The 16,031-nt window shown below is 42.7% G+C and overlaps 1 protein-coding gene across 1 annotated transcript in view; it reads right to left on the reverse strand.

The window, feature by feature from the left end:
• antxr2a (ANTXR cell adhesion molecule 2a) overlaps window positions 1-16,031 on the reverse strand; it is a 108,021-nt gene that overhangs the window by 41,618 nt on the left and 50,372 nt on the right. The window contains exons 14-17 of the mRNA XM_052125628.1: window positions 6,164-6,205; window positions 5,510-5,605; window positions 3,330-3,497; window positions 3,083-3,163 (exon numbers count right to left, since the gene is read on the reverse strand). Of these exons, the coding sequence (XP_051981588.1) occupies window positions 3,083-3,163; window positions 3,330-3,497; window positions 5,510-5,605; window positions 6,164-6,205 (387 nt within the window). The remainder of the gene's footprint in view (window positions 1-3,082; window positions 3,164-3,329; window positions 3,498-5,509; window positions 5,606-6,163; window positions 6,206-16,031) is intronic.

A 16,031-nucleotide genomic window follows, 5' to 3' on the forward strand; every position in this document is an offset into this window, starting at 1 on the left:
GTAGAGGTACTCGTTTGTATATACACATCAATTGCATACAGTTACAATACAGGACGTGTCTGCAACACAAACTAATGACAGTAATAACCGGTTTTGAATCTTTGCAGCTAAAAGCTTTGTGAGAAAGCTCAAACTTGCACACACTTCTTCTTCTTCCACACACACACGCGCGCACACGCACGCACGCACGCACGCACGCACACACACTGTTGGCAGGTTCCCACAACTTCAGCTTTTACTATCCTTGTAAATTTTATCCCCACACTGAAAGCAAAACATGAATCAAACATGCACATCTTTGTTTTTCTATTGCAATTTATATTTTCTATACCCTAGCCCTACCCAAAAACGTCATGGTTAATGACGTAACCTCCATTCCCTGATTGAGGGAACGAGACGTTGTGTCGATGAGTTGACACTAGGAGTTCACACTTGGGAGCCCAGACATCTCTGAGCTTTGTGAAAAAGCCAATGAGAATTGGCGTGTGGAATTTGCATGCCACTCCCGCGGACATACAGGTATAAAAGGAGTGCCGATTGCAAACACACATTCAGGTTTTGCACTGAGGAGCCGAGCCATTTCATTGGTTGGTTCAGTGTTGTGGCAAGAGGGACACAAAGTCTTGTTCTCTCCATCAGGGAAAGGAGGTTACATCAGTAACCATGATGTTCCCTATCTGTCACTCACTCGACGTTGTGTCGATGAGTTGACACTAGGGGTACCAATGGGAAACGCCACAAGAGCTGAACCGTGTTACTCAGACTGGTGGTGTGATACTGGCAGAACTCTGTGTGCCTCGTAGCTAGCGCAGAAAGCTAGCCCGGTCATAGCCTTCTCTTTATTGTTCTCCTCCCAAAGAAAATTAACGAAATTGTTCAGCTGGGGGTCATATAAGTTCCATGTTGGGGGGTGTCCTTCCAAAGAGGAGGACACCGAGGAGACCACACCCGGCCCCAAGAGGGGAGAAGGCGGGGCTTCTTAGTGGAAAACAACACACGGTCTTACCGAGTCGAAGCGGAAGCACATCACATGGGGTTACCTAAGGAGACAACCAGCACATGTGGATCTCCAAGTAGATGTGAAGAGCACGCACCGGACACAGCAACGGCAAGGCTGGGTCTGTCTCCTCCTGGGGCAGTGCTTGTAGGTTCACCAACTGATCCCTGAAAGGGGTCGTGAGAACCTTGGGCATGTAGCTCGGTCGGGGTCTCAGGATGACTTGAGAGTAAGCCTGACCGAACTCCAGGCACAGTTCGCTGACAGAGAACGCCTGCAGGTCCCCAACCCTCTTGATGGAGGTGAGCGCCGTAAGGACGTAAGGCGGTCTTTAGAGAGAGTGCCTTTAGCTCAGCTGACTCAAGGGGCCTGAAGGGAGCTTTCCGAAGGGGTCCCATGAGGGAATGAGGTGTAGCCTGGGGCGGTTTAACCTCCTCGCGCCTCTCAGGAACCTGATGATTAAGTCGTGCTTCCCTAAATACTTACCGTCCACTGCATCGTGATGCGCCGATATAGCGGCCACATACACTTTCAAGGAGGAAGGGGACAGCCATCCCTCCAACTTCTCTTGCAGGGAGGAATGCACTGATCCTGCAGAGCATCTCTGGGTGTCTTCACCTCGGGAAGAACATCACTTAGCAAACAGATGCCACTTCAGGCCATAGAGGTGCCTCGTTGAGGGGGCCCTGGCCAGAGTGATCATGTCTACCACTGCAGGTGGTAGGCCACTTAAGTCTTCCACGTCCCGTCCAAGGGCCAGACATGGAGATTCCATGCTCCTCGGCCTCCCTGACCTTGCACAACGTCTGTGCAAGTAGGCTCACTGGGTGGAACACATATTTGCATAGCTCCAGGGGTCAGCTGTGGGCCAGGGCATCTGTAACCAAAGCGGGCAGTGGGAGGATTCTGGGGAAGCAAACAGGTCTACCTGTGAATTGACTCCAGATCAGCTGGACAGCCTGAGGGTGGAGTCTCCACTCTCCCCTGAGCATAACCTGCCATGACAGCACATCCGCTGTGCTGTAGAGGTGGCCCATAGCGACTTGAGTTCCCGTTGCATACGGTGCCAGCCACACTGGGAGGCAACTGACATTACCACGATGTGTGTGGAGACCTGGCATTGGGGAACTCCTGCCCATAGGAACACTAGGTCTGACCAGGTGCTGAATAGGCGGCGACAAGCCTGCATGACAAGAACGCAGTATGTGCCGTGGCACCATGCTCGTCTCTCGACTCGGGTCTGTAGCCAGTGCTGAAGTGGTCTCATATGCATCAACCCGAGCGGCATGACCATTGCTGAGGACGCCATATGCCCCAGGAGCCTCTGCAAGGGCTGCCTCTGCGACTTTCGTGAAGGCGCGAGGAGACAAGGACAGCCCAAAGTGGAGGATTTTGCACTGGTATGCCCGACCCTCGAAGGTAAACCGTAGAAAGTAAGGAAAAATCGAGACATAGATGTATGCGTCCTTCAGGTCTATCGCCATAAACCAATTCTAATGCCAGACGGCCACTAAAATGCATCTTTGCGTGAACATCTTGAACGATATTCTGTGCAGAGCCCGATTCAGAACTCGCAAGATTGACTGCAACCCACCGCCTTTTCTTGGGTACGATTAAGTAGGGGCTGTAAAACCCCTTCTTTATCTCGGCTAGAGGGACAGGATCTATCGCATTTCTACTTCCGTAGAAGTGAGGCGATCTCTGCATGCAAAGCAGCGCATTCTCACTTCTCACCACAGTGAAGTGGATGCTGTTGAACCTGGGCGGGTGCCTGGCGAACTGAATCGTGTAGCCGAGTTGAACGGTCCTGATCAACTTGCGCGACGGTTTGGAGAGCGTGAGCCACGCCCCCAAGCTCTGTGCGAGAGGGACCAACGGAACTAATGCGTTGGACGTACCAGCGGGCAGGGCCTCACACAGACACACACACACATATTACAAGCAATACTTCCTATATTGTTATAACACAAACTAATGCCCCATTTGCAGCACTGAAGTCCTCAAATTTGGTAGTATGTAAAAGTATAGAATCACGTTGCAAAAGCTTTCTGTATTTCACATCACGGTGAACCATCAGTGGCTAACCTGATCTGTAGTATTGGGACGCATGAGTGATACTCTGTCATATTGCCGCCGCAAAAGAGCCCACAATGCCTCAAGGCGGCCCTGTGAGGAAACAAGAGATATCAAGATGAGGGCACAGATTGGTTTCCTCTTTTCAAGCACAGGCATTAAACTAAGGCTTGTAGAATAACACTTTCAGGTTTATGAAGAAAGGGAGGTGAATACAAGATGTGTGGCTTGTCTGAATGGCGATGTCTTAATGTCTTACCCTGATAGGAGTATACCATTTGGATTCATACTGATGGTATGTGGTAGAGGATGGGGATGGCTTTTTGATCATAGGTTCTTCACCCTCCTCTGGCACTGACACCACTGCATTCTTGGCCTTTTCTAGTCTTGCCCCCTCTTCTGTGGACCCTTTTTCTCCCCAACGTACCTATGAAGAAATATGAACATAAGAACAAATCTGGAATCTTACATCTCGTGAGAATAATACTCATTTATTTATTCATGCTTTTTAGTAATGGTTATACAATTTAAAAATGGTAAAATCCAATATGTTTAGCAGAAAATGACATAACTGTTTATCACAAATGTTCAGTATAAAACCAACTAGAACATAAAGATTTAATTTCTACAAACTTGTTGTGTTTAAAACAACCTTGGTTAAAAAAATATCTTGGACAAACTTTTTTATCAATGACCCATGTATATTAACATATGCAGGACATTTAATCCAATAACATTAACTACTCTTCAAAGTTCTTAGAGCAATTACATTCTACAGTAACTGTCAAGTTGAGAGTCATGAGCAAAGGCAGCTTATCCTTCACGTTATGGATACTTTGTCTCATCATATCTCATTTTGCCATGCAAACCTTCTAGTATGAAAATATTGAAAGAGCTTAATTGAAACTGCAGTCCTATAGCTGTAGGTTAAGGCACAACAATATAGAACAGGTTTTCTACAATGTCCATAGACATGCCAAGCAGCAACAACAACTTGCAATGAATAAAACATTCCTTGCATCCCATGTTCCTCTTCACATGTCATCATTTGTTTTTAAGTAAAAAGGAAATAGTCCAGCTGATCTTAGGTACACCTTCTCCCCAGATTCAAAGAAAGTTTTAGAAATGGAGATGGTTGTCTGGATGAATGAAAGCTCTTAAAACATTTAAGAAAGTTGTGCCTGGGAAAGCCCTGAGCCAATCACGCCATTGCGCACTCATGGGAAGAGTCGGTGGAAAAGTTTTTCATAGATTTCAGAAGGAATTTCAGTGATAGATCCTTTTCTTGGGGGTTTGGAGGAGGAGCAGCTGAATATGAAACTAATATCCTTTTGAGTTAAAACCAGCTCCTTTTGAGATGGATACATTACTAAGTAGCACATTCCAGCTGAACAAAGTAGAATGACAGGACGGAAGTCAGCAACATAAATTCATCTCTTCACAGCAGTTCTCAATCCTTCATCGTCAACATGACTAAAGAAAGCGGGCATCACACAAGCTGAACTGGCAGGGCTCTGTCACATCAAACCATCAGTCTGGGCTGTGCTACATTTAGGGAGATAACTATTGAAATCTTTTAGGTGTGCTGTGCTTGACATCACAGAGTTAATGTCTTTCATACTGAGAAGAGTAAGAACTCTTGTGTGGCTCAGAGAACATTATGCTTTCTTTTCCAAGTTTATTTTCACATTAATACCCCACCTTATTATTTAGGTCTGGGAAACATATAGGACCCTCAGCAGATAAGCATACTTACATTAACATTTATTAATTTAGTATAAAACAAATGAGAATAATACAAGCAGAAGCAATTAATCAAACAGTCCAAACAGTCCAGAATGCGAAAATTCTGCGCAGGGTACAATCACAGCCAGTTATACATCCAAAATATGTGATGTTAAATGTAGATGTTGTGCGGAAAAGGATTTTGGACCAATCAAATCTCAGTAGATGGAGCTACCTAGTGTGAAGCTACAGAAATAGAAACCAAATGTTAAAAAAAAATTCCTGCACTCGTCACAGTCATATCAGGTAAAAAAATAAAAACTTAGATTTACATGGAAGAGATTTTATTGTTTGTCCAATTATCACTTTGCATTTGGTTTAGACACGGTGCAAAACAAAAAACATACAAATAGTGCTATTCCAATGGCTAATGCATCCTAGAATTATGTTAAAATAGTATTGTGTTATGTTAGTACCCAGAATTATGTAAATTAACCAAAATTATACGCTGATGTACTATATGTATATATACTATATATTTAATGCATGACTTAATAAACATACAAAGCATTAATAATGACAGGCAGGTCACGAACATTCCTGAGAGAGTGTTGGTGGACAAATGGTAAATGAACAAAGACAGCTGTGATGACATGAAAACCTTTCCTGCACATCATTATAGGCATCATTAAAGTGTAATGTCTCTGTGTTCACCTCCATGCGTTTGATTCCACCCGCTCCTCTTCCCCCATAGTAAGATGCATCCACAGTTGGCCACTTCTTCCTGGATTCAGGGTCTGGCTCTGCCATCTGAAGCAATAAATATTGACAAAAAATGTTTAACAAAATTGAGATGTTTATCTTCAAAGAAAAGTACAGTAAATATACAAACTATGTTACAAATACAAATACAAGAGACGTGTAAGTGATTTTTATGTTACCTGTAACTATTTCATGCATAGTCCCTATAAATAAGCAAGGTAGTTTACACTTTTTTTGAGTTTAGGTTAAAATTGCTATGAATATACTTTGTATGGTGAAGTTTATATTTTAGGTGCACCATTTTTTATTTTTTTAAGTTTTTCACCATATTTTAACATCTTTTTGCCTTTACTAATTCAGTTTGTTCCTGCAAATGTGATTTTTTTTAAATGACAAATGTTGCATAATGGAATACATAATTATTATAAAATCATTAGGAAAATGCTGTTTAAAATAGTTCAAGATGGCGTATCGCATATCACACCGCAAGACATGTCAACTTTCCAAAAGTGTTTTCTGTCAATAACTGAACAGTAAATACACGTTTAAGAAACATAGTTAAGTATTTACGTAATAATAATAATAATAATAAAATATTGTACTTACGGGAGGTGGTGGTGGTCTTTGAGGGGGCAGGTCTTTAATAACCTGAAAAAATCAAAATCATAGAAATTGAAGTGAGCTGCCGTTAGCACTAATGATTATATTTTTTATGTTACAGTATTGAGCACTCTAAGGGCCTAATTCAAAATTGAACAACTGGAGCCTGGTAACACCACAATTGATTAGAGATCTGCTTGTAAACTAACACTGCAGGCCCCTGGTGGAAAATAAATGAAGCCCCAAAATCAACTTGATGACATGGGGAGCCTTTGGGGGTGAGTATGGTGGTCCGATTATCTCTTAATTAATTGGCTGAGGTTCAATGCTCCCCAACCATCCCCCAATCATAAAGTCCTGAGAAGTTAATTAGCTCCAATGAAATGCAGAAGGGAAACTTGGGCTTCAATCCAGGCCGATCCCCAGTGCATAGAGAGGCAAGTTAACAGAATGAGATGTCTTCCTTCAGCATTTTCTGTGATTGTGTATCTGTCATGAGAAACACTAAGCTGGATTCAGCAGGTGATTCCCTCACAGACAAGATGCCTTTATCACTATAAAATGTATTTGGCAGCCTCTGGCTCTGCTGTTATATTAGTGATCATTCAGCAAAGAGCGTATCAACAGACCTGATGCAAACCACAGAACTATTAATTTTCATTGCATATTTTCTCCATAAATGTGAATGGTGACTGAGACTGTCATTCTGATAACCTCTCCCTTTGTGTTCTAAAAAAGAAAGAGAGGCATGTGGGGTTGGAACAACCTGAGGGTGAGTAAACAGTGATGACAGAATTTTTGAATTTGTGTGAATTATCCCTTTAATGGACTAAAGTGAGTTTAAGTTGGATCTTAAATTTGACATTCTTCTCATGTTCAGCAATGGAGCTGGTTTGGTTGAGATGATGGAGCTTGAATCCATCACCAATTGTCGATTTTATTGTCCTCCTCCTCTCTCTTTTCCTGTCTTCTCTCTGGTGACCAAAATATCAATAAATTGGTAAAAAGATAAAGGGATAATTCACCCAAGTTTCAATTATGTCATCGTTTAATCACTCTCATGCCCTTCCAAACCCATATGACTTTCTTTCTGTGGAACTCAAAAGGAGAAAAGAAGATGATGACTAGGGCTGTGAGGCTCAAAACAGTATAAAAGCAACATAAAGTAGCCCATACAACTCATGCACTACATCCCAAATGTTCCAAAGTAATCTGCTATTTTTTTAGTGAAGAACAGACTGAATTAAAGTCGTTGTTCACTAACAGTCTTTCTTGACTGCCTTGGTCACCATTCACTTTTCTGCTATAACATTCTGCTATAAATAAATCATTTTGTGTTCCATGAAACAAAGTCATACGTATTTTGATGGCAGAAAGATGAGTAAACAATGATAGAATTCTCATATTTTGAATGAACTATCCATTTAACAGGGCCAAAACCTAGAATAGAATGGCTACGCTAGTAATTTGAAAAGAACAGCATACTTCAGCAGACTTGGATGTTTCACCGGTCAACTATGTACTCCCTTCCACTGCAGACCCATTCCAAAATGGAAGCAAGCCTTGTCTCATTAAACATGAAAGATGGATGCAATGCCATTGCAGGTTAAGCATTTACTAAATTAAAATTCAGGAAAAAATGCCTTTTAATTATCACATATCATAGGGTAGAACAGCTGTTTCATTCACATAAAAGCAACTGGTACCATTTCACCATTGTTACCATTATAAAGATGGAAAATCGTCAATTAGAGTTAATTAATTGCTCTTTGCCTCATAACTGACTGTCGGCGAATCCAGTCATATCTATGCGTGAGGCCCCAGTGTGCAATGATTAACATAACTTTGGACAAAACCTTGTGCTAAAGGATTAGCTTATTGAGTAATTAAAGGGAATATTTATATTTCCTAGACATATTGTGGGATAAATAAGGCATTACATAAATTACATTCTGGGCTGTTAAGACTCTCAAATTACCTGACAGACAGATGTGATGCCAGGGCAACCCTTCAAATGCGGATCGGACGATAAAGTGCAGATAATTAAATCCAAAATGTCAGTATACTTAGCCATCTGACACTCGCATGAGAGGCTAAGAATTGGTGGCACAGCTGTGGAACCGACCAATCACAGTCCAGTTGTGCAATGTCCCCATATGGCTTTTGGGATAATTGTCCAATTGGAGTTTATAATCTGTCCATTTCACCCCTCTGAACATACTGTGGCGTCAAGCTGTTTCCAGGCTTAACATGATCACAGACAAGAAGCAGGTAGCATATTTGCAAATTAAAACAGTGCATTTCAATTAACATAAAATTAACCTGTTTGTAGTAAATCAGCAAATCTGAGAGGGTGTGTTATCAGAATATAAATAAACAGATGCTGTTATTCTAAGATGACGAACAATCAAAACTGTTAATTTAAAAACTAATTAGTGTTGGATGTTGTTTTGTTTTTGGTATAAAAATCTATCATCACTGGCAATATTCATTTATATTTGTATCCTCACTTCAGTGCATACTTTGTGACTTGGATTAGATAAAAAAAAAAAAAAATTAAAATGAGGGCATGCAAAGAAATATGCAACAAGGAAACGAGCCCAGTCAGTACATATATTGTACCTCCAACTTCATATCTTGTGAATAATAACACCTTATTCCTCATTACACCTCATCTGGTGAAATACATATTTATCAAAAACTCTTCATCTGGTGAATATACTGTATAAGCTATAAAAAGCTTAATTTTGTAAAAACTTGAATATAGAAAATTGTAACATGGCAAAGTCTCTGTGATCCCTTGAGTGTTTTTGGCTTGTTTATAGTTAAAAGTCCCTTGTTATGCACCAGTTTTTTTCCTGTTATTATTGTGATTTTGGTTTAACAATAAACTGCATGTGGGATTTTAGTAATTTTGGACTCTTTAAGCCTCTGTGTCTGTGCCTGTCAAAGTAAGTAAACACTACATTTATTTTTAACATTCTTTAAATTGATTTTAAAAACTATCAGCCAAATAATTGGTTATTGGCCTTTACCACCATCTTGGTTATCCATATCGGCCAAATCCACTGTCGGTCGACTTATATCTATTTGCCAACCAATGGAAGACAGGGTGTAAGGAAACCTGTTTGGACAAACAATGTCATTATTTTTGCACTTCCGTTTCGTGAAACTAATGGTGCAGAAATTAAACAATTCACATTTAAATAAACCTTCTTGACAGAGTGCTGTCTTGGCCTGACCACTTTGAAAAACACAAAACCACAAAACTTCTTTTGACCTTCAATTTTCTTACGACCAAAATGAAGTCAGAACATCCACATTTATTTTGAAATGTATTTGGCAAATAGCATGACTGTGAAAAGACGTGTTGGTGTGTTGGTGTAGCTGTTTATATTAATGTGTGTGTGTTTTGGGGGGATGCTAGTGCTTCTGTATTTCTCTGATTACTGAAAACTGGCAAGGATGAGTTTAAATATTAACAAAGCACACATGGCCCTTCTCTTGTGCCGGGGTCCCTGATGGAGAGGAACAGCAGCTCCTCCACCAAGACAAACAGGTCCGAGTCCAGACATGCTGCGGGGGGTTTACATTTTAATGCCTTTGTTGGTTTTCCAAAATATGCTTCCATCTCATCCTGGAATGGCTCCCACCAGGTTTTCAAAGAGAGGTGGTGCATATCATTTGGTGGTGCAGTGATGCTGATTTGAACAGCGATACTTGCCAGCCTCTGAATCCTAGATATATTGTAAGTGCACCATCTTTATGTAAAAGGTTGTTAAAGCCTTAGAAGTGTTGCTGCTTTTTTTCTTTTAATTATAATCTTAAGTACAGTAGAGTGAACTTTTCACCTTGTTTTGTAATGTGTTTCTATTCTGCAGCGAATATGTTACATTGTGTCTTGTATGTAGGTAAAAACTATTAAATCTGCTTCATAATGTAATATAGGCCTATTCAACTGGTACCCTGCTTTAAATTTTCAGTGGACTGCGTGAGGTAATTTCTTTTTCGCATTTCTCCTAGAAAAAAATGACATTTTCTATAGCACTACAATTTGCTATAAGAATATAACACCCACATTGTGGAGAATGTGTCTCAAAAAAATCAGTGTGGCACCTTGTACAATGTTGTCATGTTATTTTAGAAGCTGAAATGCTAATTAGACATTAAAACCATAATGGACTATGGACTGACAAATCCTCACTGAATGTTCTCATCCAATGTGTTTATGCAATGAGTCTTGAACCGTAGAAAATTAGTACAATGTGAAGAGCCACTGTAAGTCAAAGCACACTGTAAGTATGATCAACTATATGTCAATGCACAGCTCTTGCACCACTCTACTAGCCATCAGTCTGATTTATTTTCTCTGGACCAATTTAAAAAGCATCTTCTGGTTGAATTTGTACATTTATGTCATTTTTTAACACTCAAGTTAAAAAATACACAAAAAAAAAAGCAAAGCCATGAATATTGATGTTTTAAGGCTAATTCACACTGCCCCAAAAACGGTAACAAACATCAAATTCCAATGGTCGCTGGGATTTGTTGGATCAGTGTTATCACCTTATTGGTATTTGAGGCAGTGTGAAAAGGTCAGTTCCCTGTCTGTCACTCACTCAACTTTGTGTCGATGTATTGACACTAGGGGTTGCTTGGGAGCCCCAAACACCTCTGATTTTGAGAAAAGTCCAATGGGAATTGGCAAGTGGAATTTGCATGCCACATCCCCGGACATAAGGAGCTGGCTTGCAACCACTCTTTCAGATTTTTTCTTCGAAGCAGAGTGGGGTTGAGCTGCGAGTTCCACTGCCGTTCCATTCATCTCATAAACGAGAAGCGTATGCTGTTGGATTTATGACGCATTTCAATGGATTTCTCCCCCTCTGAGCAATTAATGCAGAGTATGTCCTTGCTGTGTCTGGTGCGTGCTTTGCACATCTACTTGGACCGCACGCAGAACTTTAGAAGCTCTGAGCAGCTCTTTGTCTGCTTTGCCGAACAGCGCAAAGGGAACACTGTCTCCAAACAGAGGCTTGCCATCTGGATCGTGGATGCCATCGATTTGGCATACCAGGCCCAGGGCGTGCCCTCTCCTTTGGGATTATGGGCACACTCCAAGAGGAGAGTGCTGTCCTCCTGGGCACTAGCCAACAGTGCCTCTCTAGCAGACCAAATACCTTTTATACTTTTCTCAACCCGGAGATTTTATAATCTCCGGGTTGAGCCGGTTTCATTCTGTGTTGTCAGGTATGAACGGGTAAGTATGCAGGAAAGCTGGCTGGGTGTACCGCTTGCGTACATCACCTTTCCCCTCCCAGAGGGGAAGACGTGCACATTTTCCCCAAGAGAGTTCACGAGATGGTGAACCCTGGATGTCTTTCCTTCCTATCCCTGTGGCAGGTGAATTTGGCGGAGGAATTCGTAGCCGGGCCCTGTACATGTGCTAGTATGCTAGGTGATCCACATGAGCTGGTTAACTGTGGTAACCCCTTGAGATGTATTTTCCGCAGTACGGTTTCCCTGTTGGTAAATTCGCATCTCCCTTAGGCAGAGCTTCCTCTGCCACCAGTTGCCGTGTTTGGAGAGCTCCTCCCCTCCGGGTAGGACCTACCACGGCGCCTCTTCCATGTGCAGCTGGTAAGCCCATGTGATGTATTCGTCACATGTTAACCTCCCGTTTGGACAGGATGTGGTCTCCATGGTGTCTTTTCCCCCTGGGGAAAGAACACCTTCCCCGACGCGAATACATATACACCCTATATCCACCCTATACAGATAGCCCCGCCCCTAATCCAAGATGGCAGAAACTATGTTTGTCCTGTATTGTTTGTTTCTTGTTTGGAAATGGCATCTCTTTTAAATATTATTTTTTAACCTTGAAAATTACAACACATGGACTTCTAAAGCATACTGAGTGGATTAAGGTGTTCCGCTGTGGAGATTACTCGCTTGATTCCTGGTACTTTTGGGCCTCTAGATCTCTGCACTACTGACTCACAGTTTGCATCATTCTTTGGAACAGCAAGAGGTACATCACCATTACATCTGTGTGTTTGCCTCGGATAGGCTTCTGCCTACATCAGCTGTGGCCCTCACCTCCTCACTACCACCATCTCAGTGGGCCTGCTTATTATTGGCCTCAGCTCCCTTCATCCCACCAGTTTATCATCTGCTGCAGGCTGGCTGTAGCCACTGGCTCTCATCTGCTACAGTCTCAGCTGCCTCCATCACTGGACTTGTCGTCTGCTACGGCCTCAGCTGCCTCCTTCACTGGACTTGTTGTCAGCTACAGCCTTAGCCGCCTCCTTCTCCACCACCTCATTTGTCGTCTCCTAAGGACTCAGCTGTTTTTTTCGCTGGATTTGTTGTCTGCTACAGCCTTGGTTGCCTCCACCACCACCAGGCTGTCGCCGGCTACAGCCTCAGCTGTCTCCAACACTAAACGGTCGTATGCTTTAGCCTCAGCCGTCTCCATCACCACTGTGCTATCGCCTTCCTCAACTTAACAGTCTCCTGTTAACTACTCACCATAATATCTTTTCACCTTTTGTTACACAAAGCTGTCTGTAGTGTTTTAAAAATGAAGTTTTATCTAGCCTTGTTTATGTTTTTGATCCCCCTTAAAGGATAACTAAACCCTAAACCAACTTTTTATAGTTAATGATCTGTAAGCATGGGGCTTTATTAGTACTGGTCATTGATTCAAGTAATTTTTTTGACATTTGTGTATAAAGTGTTTTAATTCTACAATATATGGTGTAAAAACGTCTGAGTGCTGCCCTCTTCAGGTTGAACGGTGGCTACTGCAGTTGAATTTTCCTATTGGCTGTTGCGGTACTTAAGCGGTGACAGCTGACGTAAGCAGGTTCCAGCTCACCACGCCAGATTCATGTACATGTCGTCTTGCGACCGTGTGAGGAATAATAATAACATAGAGTCTGACAGCAGCTGTCAATTAATCCGTCGCTACGAGTCTCAGGTGCCCCCCCCACCCCGCTCAGCCCCGCACTCGGTTCGTTCCCTCTATCCCCGACGGGGTCTGCCCACTTTTCCTGCATTTTCAAATATTTCTAGTGGGTGGAGTCAGACTCTGAGCAGGTGTTTAGTTACCCTTTAACAGTGGGGTTGTCCATTTGCAGTCAGAAAATGAGTCCATCCAAATGCAGTTCCCTATTGTAGTCTCAAGGCTTGAAAACTTTTCCACGGTCCAACTTAAATCCCAGGGGCCAAGTCACTCATTTCTGTTTGTTTACAAGGCTAAAAATCTACTCCACCTTCACTGCCTCTCCATTTTGAAGGATTGGTTTATTGTCTCTGCAGACTCACTTTCTGCTTTTTAGTCCAGACTTCTTGTTATTATTTTATTACTAATCTCTGGAAATGTTCAGCCTAACCGGGCCCTGATAGCGTTAAGCTATGTGATACACCTGAAGATTTTAAATCAAGGTCTGGCCTGGGTATTATTCACCTCAATGTTCGGAGTCTACTGTCCAAACTGGATATGGTTAATTTATGGGTTAGGTCAACTGATGCTGACATTGTTGTGTTATCTGAAACCTGGCTGACTAAATCTGTCCTTGATAAAGATATTGGCATCGAGGGTTATAATGTGTATCATTCAGATCGCCCAAAAAGAGGGGGAGGTGTTGCTATTTATATCAAATGCAAATTCAACTCTAGTTTAGTGCTCTCAAAATCGGTGTGTAAACAATTTGAGTTTTTGGCCTTAAACCTTGAAGTCTCTAAAGACCACTATATTAGGTTGGTTGGTTGTTATTGAACTCCATCTGCATCAAATGACTCTTCGTCTACACTATCAAATTTGTTAAGTCAAGTTATTTGTAATGACACTATTGTTGTTGGTGACCTGAACTGGGACTGGCTAAGGCCGATATCAGATGCTTTTAAAGAGCAGTGTGACAATTTAAATTTGACTCAATTAATTAACACTCCTACTCGGCCAAATCCTAAATGTCCGGAGAAATCATCACTCATTGATTTAATCCTGACCAATGCCCCTTTTAAGTACTCTGGAATAGGTGTTTTTGCTAATGATGTGAGTGATCATTGTGTGATTGCTGCTGTTAGAGATACTAAGGTGCCCAAGTCTGCACCTCGTATTGTTGAAAGGCGAAAATGTTTGTTGAGCAGGGTTTTTTATATGATTTATTTTATTTTGACTGGAGTGGAATTGCCTTGATTGATGTGGAATTAGCCCTGACTTTCTTTAAAAACAGTTTTCTTGATATTCTTGACAGACATGCACCTATTCGAAAATTTAGAATTAAGGGGCGGGACAATCCCTGGTTTACGTCAGAGATTTCTAATTTGCTCCATGAGAGAAATGTAGCCTGGGCAAAAGCAAGGAGATCAGATACTGATGCTGACTGGTTTGTTTTCAGACTGTTGCGAAACAGATTCACTTCACTCTTCAGAAAAGCTAAAGCTGAATTTTACTTATCTGAAACCACTGAGAATCTAAATGACCCAAAAAAATTCTGGAAAACGTATCGGTTACCTAACGTAACCTCGGTTCTCTCTAGATGAGGGAACGAGTATTGCGTAAGCTAGCTTACGCTACGGGAAAGATTCATCTTTTCTGAGATATTGAAGCCAAAAAATTATCCTTAATTTTTGTATCCATTGTCAACGCAGTGCGGCAGCTGCAGACCTTGAGCGGGCTATCTAGCGAGCTCATAGGTTGCTCTGCGGCAACTGCTGCAGCCTATAGACGAGCTTGGGCTGAACTCGCATCCAATGAGAGGCGTCCAGCGCTCACTGCATCAAAGCCCGCCAAAATGGGCGTGACTAGAGTGCATATAAGCGTAGTTCAGTAGGCTGGAACCCTGGTTTTCATTGACTGAAGCGAAAAGTCAGCCGTGGCGCTGAAGCACGGCCGGCTACGCAATACTCGTTCCCTCATCTGGAGAGAACCGAGGTTACGTTAGGTAACCGATACGTTCTCTTACGAGAGGTTCTCTCGTATTGCGTAAGCTAGCTTACGCTACGGGAACCCATTGTCAACGCCGTCGCGCCAAGCATCCACTGTATGAGCCCCAGGGAATTAAGGGGGACCCGGGGAGCCCTTATGAGTGGGGGAAATAACATTTGGCCGGCAAGAATGCGGGTCATTGATTGTGTAATACATAAGCACATAGTGGGAAGGGAACGACAGAGCGGCGGTGCCGGTCTGTGTGGAATGTGACCCATCAGTGCAGCTCACCAGGGGAGCTGTAGCGTATTAAACCGCTAGTAGTTTAGCCTGCAGAGCGGGCACTTCCATATTGTAAAATCTGACAAAGGTGGAGGGGGAAGTCCATCCCGCTGCCACACATATGTCGTGAATGGAAATCCCGCTGGACCATGCCCACGAGGATGCCATGCCTCTAGTGGAGTGAGCCCTAATGCCCAACGGGCATGGCAGGTCTTTTGACGCGTATGCAGCAGCAATAGCGTCCACTATCCATCTAGATAGTGTCTGTTTCGAGGCGGCGAGACCTTTGGTGCGCCCTCGAACGAAACAAAAAGCTGCTCAGAGCGTCTGAAAGCGGCGGAGCGCGCAGTATACAATCTCAGTGCTCTGACCGGGCAAAGGAGATTGGCGTCGCGTTCGCTATCGGGTGTTGGTAGCGGCGATAGGGAAATGACCTGTGCTCTGAAAAGAGTACCGATCACCTTGGGAACATAGTCGTGTCTAGGCTTTAAAATGACCTTGGAGTCACTTGGTCCAAACTCAAGACACGCAGCGCTGACAGACAGCGCGTGAAGGTCTCCCACACGTTTGACTGATGACAGGGCAGTCAGAAAAACGGTTTTGAGTGAAAGGTATTTCAAATCCACGGATTGAAGTGGTTCGAAAGGGGGCTTTCAT

The sequence above is a fragment of the Xyrauchen texanus genome, chromosome 4 (assembly GCF_025860055.1).
Source record: "Xyrauchen texanus isolate HMW12.3.18 chromosome 4, RBS_HiC_50CHRs, whole genome shotgun sequence".
Lineage (NCBI taxonomy): Eukaryota > Metazoa > Chordata > Actinopteri > Cypriniformes > Catostomidae > Xyrauchen > Xyrauchen texanus.